Below are 15945 nucleotides of genomic sequence, written 5' to 3' on the forward strand. Positions count from 1 at the left end.
CACCCAGCTAATTTTTGTATTTTTACAGAGATATTTTGTATTTTGTATACAAAATACTTCGTATTTTACAAAGATGCAGTTTCACCATGTTGACCAGGCTGATCTTCAACTCCTGATCTCAGGTGATCCACCCCTCCCTTGGCCTCCCAAAGTGCTGGGATTACAGGCGTGAGCCACTGCACCCGTCCTAATCCCGTGGTTCTTGAATCAACTAAGCAACGGGCTCAGTCAAACTCGTCTAACCTGTAGTGTTCTTAGGAGCAGGTGAGAAGCATTGCACATGAAATTGTTAGGGCTCAAACAGACCTTGGAAATCATCTAGTGCAACCCCCTCATTTTACACATGAGAAAACTGAGGCCCCCAAAAGTTAAACAATTTGTCCAGGGTTCCCGGCCTGGCCTGAAGTTGAGGTTTTCAGATCTCTCTGTATAGTGCTGTTTTTGCTTAGCAGCGCTACATGTGTCCTGGATGATGTGTTCTAGCTCCTTAAGCCATTTCTGAACATTGTTTTCTATGGCCCAATCAAAACATGTAGGCCCATTGATCTCCCAAACAGGCTGGGATTTCAACGTTCACATTTCGTGAACGATGAAATCTGTCCGGCTCATCTTGAAGACACAGAAAGTGCCCCCAAAAAGCCCTTGGTCAGCAGCCAGGATTCCATCCCAGAATGGACAATGTAAGCAACCTGTCTCCTCAGCTGGTCTGGCCTGGTGGTTCCTTCCCTCCCTCCTTGAGCTTCCCTTGGTCAGAGAGGTGGCCCTTCTACATGAAGAAGGCTCGTTCTTGGACCCAGGGCATGTGAGCCGCTGCACTTGCTTCTTTATGAATTTCCCAGTAAACTCAAGGTCCCTCCATAAGAGAGGGAAGAAATAGCCAAGCTTCCAAGAACAAGAGATCATATTGTACAAAAAAGGCTCATACAGCAGGAGGGAGCTGGCTCAGGTTTAACCTGAGGTGTTGCCCTGTTAGTCTGCTTTCTCCATTCAGACCAATTCCCACCCAAACCAGGCAGCATTGACCTTGGGGAAACTGCCAGTTTATTAGCCCAGGCACCTTCAGCCCAGTGTCTTTTGCACTCAGATTTTGATTTATCGTCAAGCCATCATAACATTAAGGTCGATTATTATTTTTTTAAATTCTGTCTCAAGTTTTGAAGCTCCATGGAGTTGCTCTCATTTGTTGTCAAACTCTATAGAGTTACGGGAAATATCTGAATTCTCAAAATAAGTACAGCCTGTGTCTGTAGAATCCGGCCACTGGAAGCCTGTTCTTTTTTGAAGATGTTGATCAGATGTTCACTAATAAACTTGAGCCCCCTTTTCTTCCTCTGGTCTACCAATCTAGAACGCTATGACCCGTCTCAGGCACACCCCTCTGAGAAACCACCTGACCCTGACCAGTGCTCTGAGGCCCACGCCCATTGGTGTGTGAGGACTGCCCACCTGGCCTTGCTTCTGCCCGTACCACATGGCATCTCCCCAACAACATGGTCACTTTCTGTGTCTGAGCCCACATCCCACAAAGCACCCAGCCCAAACCCAAAAACCCTTCTGGGAAGGGATGGATTTTTTTTTAGTCTGAGTCTTGCTCTGTCACCCAGGCTGGAATGCAGTGGCACGGTCTCAGCTCACTGCAACCTCTTCCTCCCAGGTTCACGCCATTCTCCTGCCTCAACCTCCTGAGTAGCTGGGACTATAGGCACCTGCCACCATGCCTGGCTAATTTTTTTGAATTTTTAGTAGAGACAGAGTCTCACCGTGTTAGCCAGGATGGTCTCGATCTCCTGACCTCATGGTCTGCCCACCTCGGCCTCCCAAAATGCTGGGATTACAGGCATGAGTCACCGCACCCAGCCAGGGATGGAATTTTTTTTTTTTTTAACTACCATAGAGGATTTGGACAGGCCAGCCCTGTCCCTATTTCTTGTTTTTTTAAATGTTGGCAGTGCCCACTTTCATTTCTGTACCCTCTGACACCTGCTTTCACACCCTTCCCTTCTCTTTTCTTACTCTCTCCTTTCTGAGTTCTTCGTCATCAAAGGCTTGTCTCAGCTCACTGCCCTGTTAGAGGGCTGTAGAAACCAGGTCACACAGAGCTTGTTATTTGCTACTCAAAGTATGTGGGTTTTTATAGTAACCATAGAAAAATTTGACAGTGGGCCAGGTGCAGTGGCTCATGCCTGTAATCCCAGCACTTTGGGAGGCCGAGGTGGGCGGATCACCTGAGGTCAGGAGTAGGAGACCAGCCTGGCCAACATGGCGAAACCCTGTCTCTACTAAAAATATAAAAAATTAGCCAAGTGTGGCACGTGTCTGTGGTCCCATCTACACAGGAGGCTGAGGCACAAGAATCGCTTGAACCCGGGAGGCGGAATTTGCAGCGAGCCAAAATTGCGCCACTGCACTCCAGCCTGGGTGACAGAGCGAGACTCTGTCTCAAAAAGTAAATAAATCACATCACATCACATCACATATTAGTAAGACAAATTTAATGAAAGACCAGTAGAATATATCTGAGGAATGCAAAGAAGGTTTATATTGGAAAAGCTGTTTAATTTACATATTGATAAAATAAAGACGAAAGATTGTGTAATCATCTCAGTGGACAGAAAAATCATCTAATAACATCTAATATCTGGTGAAAATCCTTAGCATAGAAAATCTAGAAAATCTAGAATAGAAGGAAACTTTTGGAACTTTATAATCACTCCAATTACCTAGAAATATTATATCTAATAGAAATTCATTAGAAGTGGTTCTATCAAAGTCAGGTTCAAGAAAAGCAGGGCACCGTCACCTCTGTTTTTCCATGTCATGTTGGAAACCCTGGCAAAAGATGCAATGAGATAAGAAGATGGTATAAATATTGAAAGGAGGCCAGGCACAGTGGCTGACACCTATAATCCTAGCACTTTGGGAGGCCAAGGCAGGTAGGTGGATCATGAGGTCAGGAGTTCGAGACCATCCTGGCTAACAAGGTGAAATCCCCATCTCTACTAAAAATACAATATATTAGCCGGGTGTGGTGGTGAGTGCCCATAGTCCCAGCTACTCAGGAGGCTGAGGCAGGAAAATAGTGTGAACCCGGGAGGCAGAGCTTACAGTGAGCCGAGATGGTGCCACTGCACTCCAGCCTGGGTGACAGAGCGAGACTCTGTCTCAAAATAAAAATATATGTATATGGGAAAAGAAACCAAACTATCTTTTGTGAGCAAAATGATTTACTTAGAAGAATCTAGTTTCATAAGGGATCTAAGCAAAACAACCAGATACAGAATCAACACACAGAATCAGTAACTTTCATATACCAGCAGTCACAGTTTAAAACAGAAATTTTTAGGCCAGGCGTGGTGGCTTATCACTTTAGGAGGCCAAGGCAGGCAGATTGCCTGAGCTCCGGAGTTCAAGACCAGCCTGGGCAACCAGGTGAAACCCCATCTCTACAAAGAATTCAAAAACAGCCAAGCGTGATGGCACGCGCCTGTAATCCCAGCCACTTGGGAGGCTGAGGCATGAGAATTGCTTGAACCCAGGAGGCGGAGGTTGCAGTGAGTCAAGATTGTGCCGCTGCACTCCAGCCTGGGCGACAGATCAAGATTCTGTCTCAAAAACATATATAATAGAAATTTTAAATCCCATTTTATTTTTGCCATAACCCCAAGGAAGATTTTGGCCCCATTTTACAAATGTAAAAAGTGGAGTTAGAGATTAACTTGACCAAAATCATCTTGTAATTAGCAGAGAATGATTCAAATGTTGTCTGCCTGAGCTGAGACCCTGTTGTTTTCAGCATTGTAATACTCCCCTGCATTTCTTTTGTTTAGTGCCTCGTATTAGGTTGCACACTTCTTAATTGGACATCTTTTTTTTTAGACAGGGTCTTGATTTGTTGCCCAGGCTGGTCTCAAACTCTTGGCTTCGAGCAATCCTCCTGCCTCAGCCTCCCAAAGTGCTGGGATTACAGGCATGAGTAACTGCACCCGGCTGGACATCTTTTTAGTAACAGGCATTGACATTGAGTCAGAGTCAAACCCAGAGGCAAGAGTGTTTTTAGAGGATACATTTGAAGGTGGCAAGGGCTGTGCTCCCTGCATCATAGTGCACAAGACCTCCCAGTGTCAGCTGGGCCCAGATGGCAATGCCAGCCTGGAGACATAATGTCTCCCGTCCACAACAGGAGACATTAAACACCCACTCTGACCTGCTCTCTCAGGATGCTGCAGTCATGCCTCCTAGGAGCCTGAAGTCCCCAAGCACAGAGTAGCCACAGAGGACCTCTGCTTTTGTTCTTCAAAGCCCTAACAGTTTATAGACCCCCCCCCCCCCCGCAGTGGAGAGCAAGGCGAGTGTAGATACAGCTGGGAGCATGCGATTGCCAACTCTTTCATTGAAGGTGACAGCTCTCAGATGGGTAGGTTGGTAGGTGTCAGTAGCTTGTGCACAGAAATACAGAGAGATGTTTAAGAATCTTGCTTGTGTATTAGGTATGTGCATACCGCGGGTGGGCTGCTTTTCTGCAGCCCAAGGAAACCAGGGCAGAGTGACAGGAGAGCCAGTTCGGAGGTGCATAAGGGTAAAAGATTTGTTTTCCCCTTCCTTTCTTGGAGATGCCCTGGTAGTACATTTCCTTTTGTTTGTAGGTCACACTAGCTGCTTTGTAAGATTCCTCTGTTAGCATCGGTCTGAAATAAGCCTTGGCTTCCAGTGGAGCATTCCCGGAGTTCAGATGGCCCTGAACAACTGGGCCTGTAAGGCTGCAGGCTGGGCTAGGACACACCCTCAGCTCTGCCCTCAGGAGGTAGTAGACTGTGGACGTGCCTCCCAAGTTCTTCTGGCCTTCTTGCTTCACTGTAGAAATTCCTCATCAGATAAGGCCTTTCTCAGTCTCACATCCTCTGACAAATGTCTAGGGAGCTTTGCACGGATTGTGCAGGGAGAGAGACTGCACAGGGAGAGAGGGTTGGGGAGGTGGGATGGAAGTATCGGAAGGTAGCGTTTCTGATCAACTCATGAGTCCTAGGAAAAGCTGGATGTGCCTCATTTCTCAGAAGGACTTTCTACACATTATTAACCCAAACATGGGTCACAGAAAATAGGCTGGGTTAGGGTGAACAGATGACTAACGCAGTGGTGACCGTGATGTGTTAACTGGGTTTCTGAGAACTAAGTACTGAGAGCGTATTACAATGTTCGATACAAGGGTAACGTCTAACCTAATAGATGACTGTAACGTGACTGTTGGATAAGAATTTAACTCTTGAGACTTGAATCACACTGAAGGGCCCTGATTACTCATTTCAGAGGTATTTATTGACATCTGTAGTAACCTTTGTACTGTGAGACATCATCTCCTCATCTCCTGGGTTTGTATATAGCAGGGTGTACCTTGTGACTTGGAGAAGTTGTGTTTTGTGTTAATCTCAACAAAATACCTCCTCAACATAGGAGTTGGAAGTGGACTTACCTGGGTGTGAGAGGCAGCAGTGTGTGGGGCCTATTAGAAATCTCCCTGGGCTTTGTGGTCAGGGAGGCTGCATTTCAGTCCTAGCTCTGCCAGTGATTCTGTGCTGCCTTGGCCTGGATTCCCCATCTCTCAGAGTCCCTTAGTGCCAGTGTGTGACATGGAGATGATATTTTACCTGTGACCTGCTGGCTGTGCTGAGGAACCATGTCCACATGTAGCTCAGGGCCTGGCACACCATTAGCACTCACACATACAACACCAAGAAGAGTTGTTGGCGAGGAAGAGAGGAGGGAACCTGGGGAGGAGTAAGGGCTAGAGAGAAGCCAGGAGTGTGGTGTCTGTGGGACTGCTGCCACAGGAAGGAATCTAAAGTGAAGGGAAAGTGCACCCAAGTGACAAACCCAGTGTATTCTGGCTTAAGTTACAAGAGAATTGGTTTCATCATTGGGACATCCTAGAGTGGGTCAGGATTCAGGCTTGGCTGGATCCAGCAGCTCAAAGGGTCTAAGGGTGGCTTCTCTTGCTCTCATCCTCAGACAAGTCCTTTCCCCACACCTACATAAATGGAGACAGCTACTTTTCTGACCTCTCTGTCAAAAATCTCTCTATATTGCTTCAGAGAGCACCGTGTGTTCATATTGAAATTAGTCACCAGGCATCAGCCATGCATGGCATAGACCAAACCCAAGTAGAGAAAAATCCAGGAGGGTTGGGTCGCCAGAGAGATGCTGCATGTGTGGACCAAGGTTTAAAAACTAACAGTGCTTATGTTGCATAATGGAAATATAGGTGTGTTTTTCCTAAATTCTTGTGCTATTTTTCTGAGTATGTATTACTTTATAAATGGGAGGAGGATAAAAAGAACTTTTATAAGTCTATTTGTTTTGACCTTGTCCCTAAAATGATTTATGATAGCTAACAAAAGCATGTAAAATGATAGACAAGTCCAGGTATGGTAGCTCACGGCAGTAATCCCAGCACATTGGGAGGCCAAAGCAGGAGGATCACTTGAACCCAGGAGTTCAAGACCAGCCCGGGCAACTTGGCAAGACCCCCATCTCTACAAAAAATACAAAAATTAGCCAGGGGTGGTGGCGCACACCTATTGTCCCGGCTACTCAGGAAGCTGAAGCAGGAGGAGGATCACTTGAGCTGTGTTCGTGCCATGGCACTCCAGCTTGGGTGACAACGCAAGATCCTGTCTCAAATACATAAATTAATAAATTTAAATTATATATATGCAAATGAGATGAGGGGACTATACAAGTGAAAAACAATAACCAAGGGAAAGTTCCTGTAGCTTTGCCAGAAAGAGAACATCTAGATATCAGGAAAAACCTTTTCTTTTTATCTGTTTAGTTGGGGAATTGTGGAGGGTAGAGGGATATGTCACTCTAAGCAAGCAGAAGGAAGGGTAGCGATTCTAGGGGCTCTGGTTTTAAAGATGGTTGCCAGGTGCATCTAATAAGGCCCCTGGCTAGCCCCTGGGCCCAGAGGGTTGTGGAGTGTGACCACCACCTGGGGTCACCTGGCCTGCTTGGTTGTGTCTCAGGTGAGAGTATTAGTCTATTTTCTGATAAAGACATACTGGAGAGTAGGCAATTTACAAAAGAAGCTTAATTGGACTTACAGTTCCATATGGCTGGGGAAGCCTCACAATCATGGCGGAAGGCAAGGAGGAGCAAGTCACATCTTACGCGGATGGCGGCAGGCAGAAAAAGAGCTTGTGCAGGGGAACGCCTCTTTTTAAAACCATCAGATCTGAGACTTATTCACTGTCAGGAGGACAGCACGGGAAAGACTTGCCCAATGATTCAGTTACCTCCCAGCAGGTCCCCCCCACAAATTCATGATGAGTTTTGGGTGGGGACACAGCCAAACCATATCAGGTGGTATACTGGGGGCCTGTGGGATCTGCTTGTACAGTACGCACTGATAGTTAATCATCTTCCGAAGACATGGTTACGGAGACTCCAGTCTTAAGTTGACATCTCTAGTGGGCAAAACAGCTCTGTACTCACCCTTCACAGAGGTGGCCTTTGTTCTTCTATGCAGTCATCCATCTCACTTCCAGTTTAAAGTGACGTCCAAGTCTTGCTCCCAACCCCAGAGATACAAAATTTATTCCTGGAAATCCAGTACTCAAGATACCCCAGAGGTATCCTTACCTCTGAGACTCTCCCAGGTGGAGATTTTCCCCCAATATAAACATGTGGGTTTAATTTTTGCCTATGTGCATCTTCCCTGCTTGCCATAACACCTCACAGCCAGGGCCACAAATGGGATAACCATTCTTTTGTTTATGTTTCGTTTTTTGTTGTTGTTGTTGTTGCTATTGTTGTTTTGTTTTCTTTTGTTTGAGATGGAGTCTTGCTCTGTCGCCCAAGCTGGAGTATAGTGACTCAATCTCCACTCACCGCAGCCTCTGCTTTCTGGGCTCAAACAATTCTCCTGCCTTAGCCTCCCAAGTAGATGGGATTATAGGCACCATGCCTGGCTAATTTTTGTATTTTTAGTAGAGACAGGGTTTTGCCATATTGGCCAGGCTGATCTTGAACTCCTTACCTCAGGTGATCCGCCTGCCTCGGCCTCCCAAAGTGCTGGGATTACAGGCCTGAGCCACCACACCTGGCCAGGGTAACCATTCTTGATCAAACTAGAACACACCTTTGGGGAGCCTGGTATATGCAGCCTTTCCCCCTGCATCTGGTCACTATTCCCACATTTAAGAAAAAGCCACCTTTCCAGGGTCTGGTGGCTGGGCTTCTCTGCCTGTTGAGCCAGCCACATTGTGTTTAGACAATCTAGCCATTCAGGGGTCTTCCTGTTGTAGCCAAGACAAGCTCAATATTTTGGGAAGACCAGCAAGATGTCACAACGGGGGAATAGCTAATATTTGAATAGCGCATGTTAGGGTTTGGTACGTGGGGTTTTTGTTGTTGTTTTTAAATTGACTCTTGGTTACCTCCCTCTACACAGACAGCTACAGACAGTTCTTCTAATTCCTCTCAGAAGAGAGAGCAACCTACTCGGACAATCTCCTCTCCCACATCCTGTGAGCACCGGAGGATTTATACCCTGGGCCACCTCCACGACTCATACCCTACGGACCACTATCACCTCGATCAGGTGAGCAGAGCCCTGTTCCTCTGAGGGCATCAGGGTGGTGCCTCTGATTCTGGAATGGCCTCTTTCCCCTCCTATTCAGCCAAATTCTATGACCACAGGCCTCTCCTGCTCTCCTGCTTTTACCCCCACTTCATACTGAAAGTGGCATTGGTGGTGGCACCTCAGCCTCATCCAGTGTTTTCTGTGTGCCAGACACCTTGCCACACCCTTTATATGCTTTATGTGGTTTAATCCTCAGAAACTGCCCCACAAGGCAAGTCGTCAGCCGCCCCAGGTTATAGATGAGGAAGCTGAGGCTTAGAGAGGTGGAGTATCTGATGGAATGAGATTCAAATCCAAGCCTGTTCTCACCCAGGGGGCTACGCTGCCTCCTGCATTCCTCTGTCCAAAGGGCCTCCCGGCTTTGTGTGGAAGCCCAGAGCCACAATCAGGACTAAGGAATGCTGCAGACTTGGCTCGAGCCCCCAGCCTTACAGGCTACAGGCCCAGTCTTGCTTAGGCAGATGTAGCTGGAGCTCAAAATTCAGTAGTTCAACAAATATTTACCAAGTGGCTGCTTTGCACAGCAAGTTCCCAAATCACGGGGCATGGACTGGTGCCTGTATGGGGTGCTGTGGCCACTAGGCTGCTTTGAAATGAGAAAAAACGGCAGTTAGGTGTTTTGTTTTGTTTTTAACATGAAACTAGATTTATTTGACTGTTTTTTAAAAAATTATTTTAGATTGTGCTTCCTAGTATTTTGGGATTAAAATGTCCTATTTAAAAATCACATTATTGGCCGGGCACAGTGGCTCACGCCTGTAATCCCAGCCCTTTGGGAGTCCAAGGCAGGTGGATCACGAGGTCAGGAGATCGAGACCATCCTGGCTAATGCGGTGAAACCCTATGTCTACTAAAAATACAAAAAATTAGCTGGGCATGGCGACAGGTGCCTGTAGTCCCAGCTACTCAGGAGGCTGAGGCAGGAGAATGGCATGAACCCAGGAGGCAAAGCTGGCAGTGAGCCGAGATCGCGCCCCTGCATTCCAGCCTGGGCAACAGAGCGAGACTCCATCTCAAAAAAATAAATTAAATAAATAAATAAAAATCACATTATGGTATCAGTAGATGGAAAATAACTTTTTTACTTTCCTTACTGTCCAAAGTAAAGAATTAGTAAAGCCTGTGTCAGTTTCCGAGATTTGTTTTGAAATCCTTCTGAATCGTGATTTTCAAAAATCTAGGCAACTCTGATACCAAGAATTTGACAGGAATTAAGGCACACTGTGTGGGACATGGCCCTGCTGCCCTCTGGTAGGAAGTGATGGGTAAATCTAATAAGCACAGGATCAGGTCTATAATAATATGATAATGACTGTGATGGCGACAGGTATCACGTGCATCCTTTGAGCGAGGCTGTGAGCTGACACCCTGTGTAGATTATTTCTCTTCATTCTCAAAACAATCCTATGCAGTTTGACAGAAAGGAAACCTGAGTCTTAGGTACTAGCTAGAATATGTCAGCATTTGACTGCAGTGGGCCACTCCAGAGCCACGTTCCTCAGCCCCTGAAAAACCTTCCTGCCCAAAGTACTTCAAAAGCAAGAAGTCTCAGTTCTCTGCCTCCACTGAGAGGCCCTGGGTGAGCCAGGGTTATATGCATGTACTTAATAAATATTTATTCATTGTCTGCTGCTGTGGACAAGGCAGGGTTACAACCTGTAGCAGAACTAACTGCAGAGAAAAGCCTCTTCCACCCTGAGGGAGAATGCAGTTTAGATTTGCAGGTTTCTAGAGGGTGTGACTCTTGGTCTGGCCTCTCACTATTTGTGAGATCCTGGCAGGAGTGGAACTTCAGACAGTTTCCGGCTCTATCCTTCTCCTGTCTGCATCTTATCTTCCCAACCAGATGACAGAGTGAGCCTTGTGTTTCCTAGTGTCCCCTGTCTCTTGAAGGAGAGACCCACAGGGAGAAATGCATCTCCTATTGTGATCCTTTGTGGACATATTGTGCACATATGGATAATGAAGTTTCGTAAAACAGGACTTAACCTTATAACATGTATGGCACTCCAGTGTCCTTATTCTATTTCAATTTTCAAAAAGCCAGCCTTACAAAAGAGAACATACTGTACAAAAATAGGCAAAAGTAATGCAAGCCTGTAGAAGTCAGTGTAGCCCTCACACTGGGGCTAGGAGGGCCCTGAGGGAGGCAGAAGATACTCTGGGGCACAGGTCCTATTCTGCGTCTTGATCTGAGTGTGCCATGCTCCTGAGAACGCATCACACTGTGCCCTTGCCATACGCACAATCCTCTGTCTGTATGGCAGTGCGTCACCAGAAAGGGAAAATACTGCTGGTCTCAACCCACGAAATTGATTTCCTGGCCCAGTAATGGATTGAGACTCTTTGAAATACATCTTTGACTGGGCGACAGGATATTCAGTAGTTTCAGGAGGGGTCTGTTTCTTCACGGAGCACCGTGGTGGAGTTCTTGAGAAAGGTGCATTTTGGACAACTAGGGAGGGAGAAGGTGGGGTTTTTTTGTTGTTTGTTTGTTTTTTGTAGGTTTTTTGGCCACTGCTGTAAAATAATGTCTCCTCTCTCACGGGACAGCCGATGCCAAGGCCCTACCGCCAGGTGAGCTTCCGGGAGGACGACGAGGAGATCGTGCGCATCAACCCCCGGGAGAAGATCTGGATGACCGGGTACGAGGATTACCGGCACGCGCCCGTCAGGGGCAAGTACCCGGACCCCTCGGAGGACGCAGACTCCTCCTACGTGCGCTTCGCCAAGGGCGAGGTCCCCAAGCACGACTACAACTACCCCTACGTGGACTCCTCAGACTTTGGCCTCGGTGAGGACCCCAAAGGCCGCGGGGGCAGCGTGATCAAGACGCAGCCCTCCCGGGGCAAGTCACGGCGGCGGAAGGAGGACGGAGAGCGCTCGCGGTGCGTGTACTGCAGGGACATGTTCAACCACGAGGAGAACCGCAGGGGTCACTGCCAGGACGCGCCCGACTCCGTGAGAACTTGCATCCGCCGGGTGAGCTGCATGTGGTGCGCGGACAGCATGCTCTATCACTGTATGTCGGACCCCGAGGGAGACTATACAGACCCTTGCTCGTGCGATACTAGCGACGAGAAGTTTTGCCTCCGGTGGATGGCTCTTATTGCCTTGTCTTTCCTGGCCCCCTGTATGTGCTGTTACCTGCCCCTTCGGGCCTGCTACCACTGCGGAGTGATGTGTAGGTGCTGTGGCGGGAAGCACAAAGCGGCCGCGTGACTCAGTTTCCCTCCCTTCTCCCTCCTCCATCCGCAGCCACAGGGGAACTCGTCTCTTACATACCCTCATCTTCTCCCCCGCTCCCTTCCACTCCAAGGAGCGAGGAGGGCAAGAGACCTCCCAGCTCCCTGGTACCTTGAGGCACCATTCCAGCCAGGGACGCTGCCGGGTAGACTCTCCACTCCCCCCGCCGCCCACACTGCAGCAGCCACACCCATACACACACGCTCGCACAGTGTTCTGAGGAAGGAACCTTCGCCACAGACTCCTGTACTATTAACAATCTGTAACCAAGCTAACTGTCTCATCCATGTGTTGATTTCCTGTTTCCTCCTCCCCCGCCTCTTCCAGTTCAAAGGAGTCTGCAGTTGGAACTGCTGATTTTCGGTGGGTTTTGTAATTGATTTTTCCAAGAGCGTGGAAGACTCTCTTTCTCTTGGTTCACCTTGCCTGTCGCTAGCAAGCATCTGGTTCTGCGGAAATGGGATGTGAGAATGATGAAACCCAACGGAAGTATCTCAGCCTACAGTCAGTTATTATGTATAGGAGGTGAGCTAGTTAACAAACTTGTACCACAAAACAATATCGCTTTAACTTTTCTAAAGCCAAATTTCCCATATAAGCTGCAATTTCTATCTTTAGCCCATCATCATTTTCTGCCCCCCCAAAATCTGTTGAAATGATTCACTGATGCAAAACACTCACCCGTAATAGACTGAGAATTGAGCCTTAACTTCAGATTAACTTGTGAGAATCAGGAAAATTCCTTAAACTGCATTGCATCCTCTTGGACCAGGGCTAGAATGGGGATTTCAGGTTTCTATGAGCCTCCCCGTTACCCCTAAAGTAGACCATTTTTTAAATTGTGTTGCCACCACTTCTAAAAATTTAGCAATATTAGAATAGGATACTAGTGAAGTAAGAAATTTTGCTTGTTGTTTTGCAAACCAAATAGTTTCCTCAAACACAAACCAGTGTTCCCACAAACAAGTTCCAATTGAGAAACACTAAGGTTATGGTGAATAAAACCATAGGGAGCTTCCCCCCAACCCCTGGCTATTTTATATTAATGGGGAGAGGGGATTTTTAAATGTCATAAATTTGAAGAGTGGTGGGTTGCATTTTCTTCATGGGTTTATGTTTTTGTTTTCCTTTTGGACTCAATTTCACATCACCAAATTCCTCATTTATACTTGGGGAAAAAACAAGGCCATATGTAAAAACCCTTCCAATGCCTAAGTGTCTTTCTCCTGCAACTCCAAACCCAGACTCACCACTTTAGGTGCACAGGTGGTTAGGTCAGCCAACTGGTTCTGCCTGTCGCCTTGCCACGGAGGAGGCTTCTCAGGAGGCTTCTAATAGCTGGAAAAGTATTTTTCTAATATGTTGCAAGGATTAGCCAAATCTTCTTATTGAAGAAAGAAGAAAAGTGAAGAGTGGTTACCTATACCTAGCATAGTACAATCAGAACTTCGTGGAGACCACCGGGGACAGGCTTGTGGACGCCGGCTGTTCTTCCTGCCACTGTCTTTCTGTGGTAACGGCCATCCGAAGACATGGCCTGCTCCCCACTTCCTTTCCCCACTCCTTTATTGCACACAGGACACCAGTCTTCAAGCAAAGGGACTTTTTTCCAGTCTGTCAATCATACTGGGCAAGTGCTAGCTGTGCTCACCTTCATGGGGCTGTTTCCAGCTCGTCCGCAAGCTCATCATGTTTCTTTAGTAGATTACCGGTGTAAATACCCAGTGTGCTTATGAGTCTGTTGTTAAGACGTCTTCATTCGTTGGAGTAACTGGTTTAGGCTTTCCAGTTTGGAAAAGGAGCAGAGAGCTGTCCATCTGTATTGATGGAAGAAAAGAGAACCTCATCCATGCCTGGAGAACATCTAGAAAACCTTCAGCCAGCCTCCAGTGCTGTTGAGAGACCACCTGCCCCCGACCCAGAGGCACCTCCTTGGGGTCTTTCTCTAGGGTCTCTTCTCTACAAAGCACAACACTAATGTTCGTTTCCTTAGACCTCAGTTCGAGTGCCCCTATTTATTTCAATAAGAACGCACATATCCCGGCAGTTTTTTGTTTGTCACCTCTATTTAGTTGTTACCTGTTTCTCTCTTCTTTCACCCCTTGTCCTTTTCCACCCTTTTAAGAGTTATGCTAGCAAATCTTACTCCACGTATACTTTTTGGTTTGCGAAGGCATCGGTTAAGGGCACAAAGACGGCCATGGGGACATTTATGTAAATACGTCTCTCTAATTGCCACACTGCAGCTGGACAGTGTGTAGTATTTTCCCAGTCAGCTTTGCCATACTGACGTCAATCATTTGAGAGAAATTATTCAGATTTTATTTTTGTATCTGTGGTAACAAAACATTAACCAAAAGATTTTCTGTCCAGAAGCCTCCCCGACCCCTCAAGCTATTTGCTCACATTAACAAATTAAAGTGCCTGAAGCATAATTCATTCTTTACCTGTATACTAAAAACCCTGTTGTATTGATTTTTTTATAATAAGCCTTTTTACCTCTGTGTAAAAAATATATATACAAGTGTATGATGTACATTTTAGTTCTTAACTTTTTTTTATGGTTTCTAATATGTATGACCAATGTAGCCGTTGCTTTAAAATGTACCGTGTAAATATAAACACATCCTATCAGATCACTGGCTTTGGGGTATTTGTCTGGCTGGAGATGGGGTGATGCTAGAGCGCTGGCGGATCTTGGAGTTCCCACATACAGGATGGGACAGGGCTTCCTGTGCCGAAGGACATGTGGACACCAGTCTGTTTTTTCAAGGCCCTTTCCTCCTATGGTTATATCATATTCCCAAGGGGAGACTGCAGCTCCTTGGGCTTGGATGCCTCAGTGAAAGGAAGGCTGCAGGCCACCGCCCAGGAACACCCCCTCTTCCTAGGCCTGGCTTCCCCAGTGAGCGCTCCTCAGAGGGAACAGCTGTACTTCCTCTAAGTTGTTTTCCACTGATCCCTGCTGAACCTCAGGGTGTGTGTGTGTGTGTGTGTGTGTGTGTGTGTGTGTGTGTGTGTGTGTGTGTGGAGTTTGGAGGACAATTTCTCGCAGAAAACAGTTGTTAACACTGTAAGATGCTTGGTCCCCTCCGAGCAGCTCTCTTTGGCCCGCTTTCCTTTTCCAAATGGACTCTTTGGATGCTCCAGAACTACAGTGACAATCCCCAGGAGGAAATAAAGTATGAGGTCTTTTGAGGGTCACAGAGAAACGTTTCTCTAGAGAAAGGAGTAGGGCCCTTAAAAGGAGATATGTAGGAGGGGCCCTATATATCGTTTCAGTTTTAACTCTTCCTAGAGGGGGTGATTTCCCCCAAGCCACTGGCAAAGGTAAGAAGCATGGAGAGACGCTAGAAGTTAGGAAGGGAGAGGAGGACGTGGAGGAGTGGGGAAAGAGTCCTGCAAGCTCACTTGCCTTCATGCTCCCTGCAAGACAGGGCTCTCCTGTCATCCCTGTGTCACAGTTAAGCAACTGAAGCTTAGGGCGAGTCACAGGTAACCTGTGGTCCCAGGAGGCAAGGGCTGAACCAGGCTGAGCTGGGCTAGCCAACTGCTGAGCCCAGGTCCTTACCAGGCCTCACTCTGATGCCTCTGTTCCTTCCCTCCTGCTGGTGGCCTTGACAAGTGGGCGACAGTCAAGAGCCTTGTCCTGTCCGTCTGGTTCTCTGGGGTGCCCTCAGGCTGTCTCAAGTATAGCTTGTCTTTGGTGTCCTATGTGCTAGGCCAGGAACTCGGCATACCACCAATGTCATGTTTGACTTTCTGCAGAATACGGGATTCTTTTCCACCTTACAAGTGAGGAAGCACATGTAGAGAAAGAACAGTAACCCTCAGTATCCATGGGAGATTGTTTCCAAGACCCCCTGCAGATAGAAATCCACAGATGCTCAAGTCCCTGATGTATTTGCATGTAACCTATACACATCCTCCTTCTTGTATCTTTTTTTTTTTTTTTTTTTTGAGACAGGGTCTCACTCTGTCTGTTGACCAGGCTGGAGTAGTGGTGCGACACTGCTCACCGCAGCCTCGACCTCCCACTTCCTGTATACTTTAAATCATAC

At 47.1% G+C, this 15945-nt stretch overlaps 1 protein-coding gene across 4 annotated transcripts in view; it reads left to right on the forward strand.

Moving 5' to 3' along the window:
• SPRED2 (sprouty-related, EVH1 domain containing 2) overlaps window positions 1-14520 on the forward strand; it is a 126547-nt gene extending 112027 nt beyond the window's left edge. For all 4 annotated transcript variants that reach the window (XM_011945290.1, XM_011945288.1, XM_011945292.1 and 1 more), the window contains 2 exons: window positions 8447-8596; window positions 11192-14520. In XM_011945290.1, coding sequence (XP_011800680.1) covers window positions 8447-8596; window positions 11192-11860 — 819 coding nt within the window. In that variant the 3' untranslated portion in view covers window positions 11861-14520. The remainder of the gene's footprint in view (window positions 1-8446; window positions 8597-11191) is intronic.
• Window positions 14521-15945: the final 1425 nt, after the last annotated feature.

The sequence above is a fragment of the Colobus angolensis genome, unplaced genomic scaffold (genome assembly GCF_000951035.1).
Source record: "Colobus angolensis palliatus isolate OR3802 unplaced genomic scaffold, Cang.pa_1.0 Scaffold24, whole genome shotgun sequence".
Lineage (NCBI taxonomy): Eukaryota > Metazoa > Chordata > Mammalia > Primates > Cercopithecidae > Colobus > Colobus angolensis.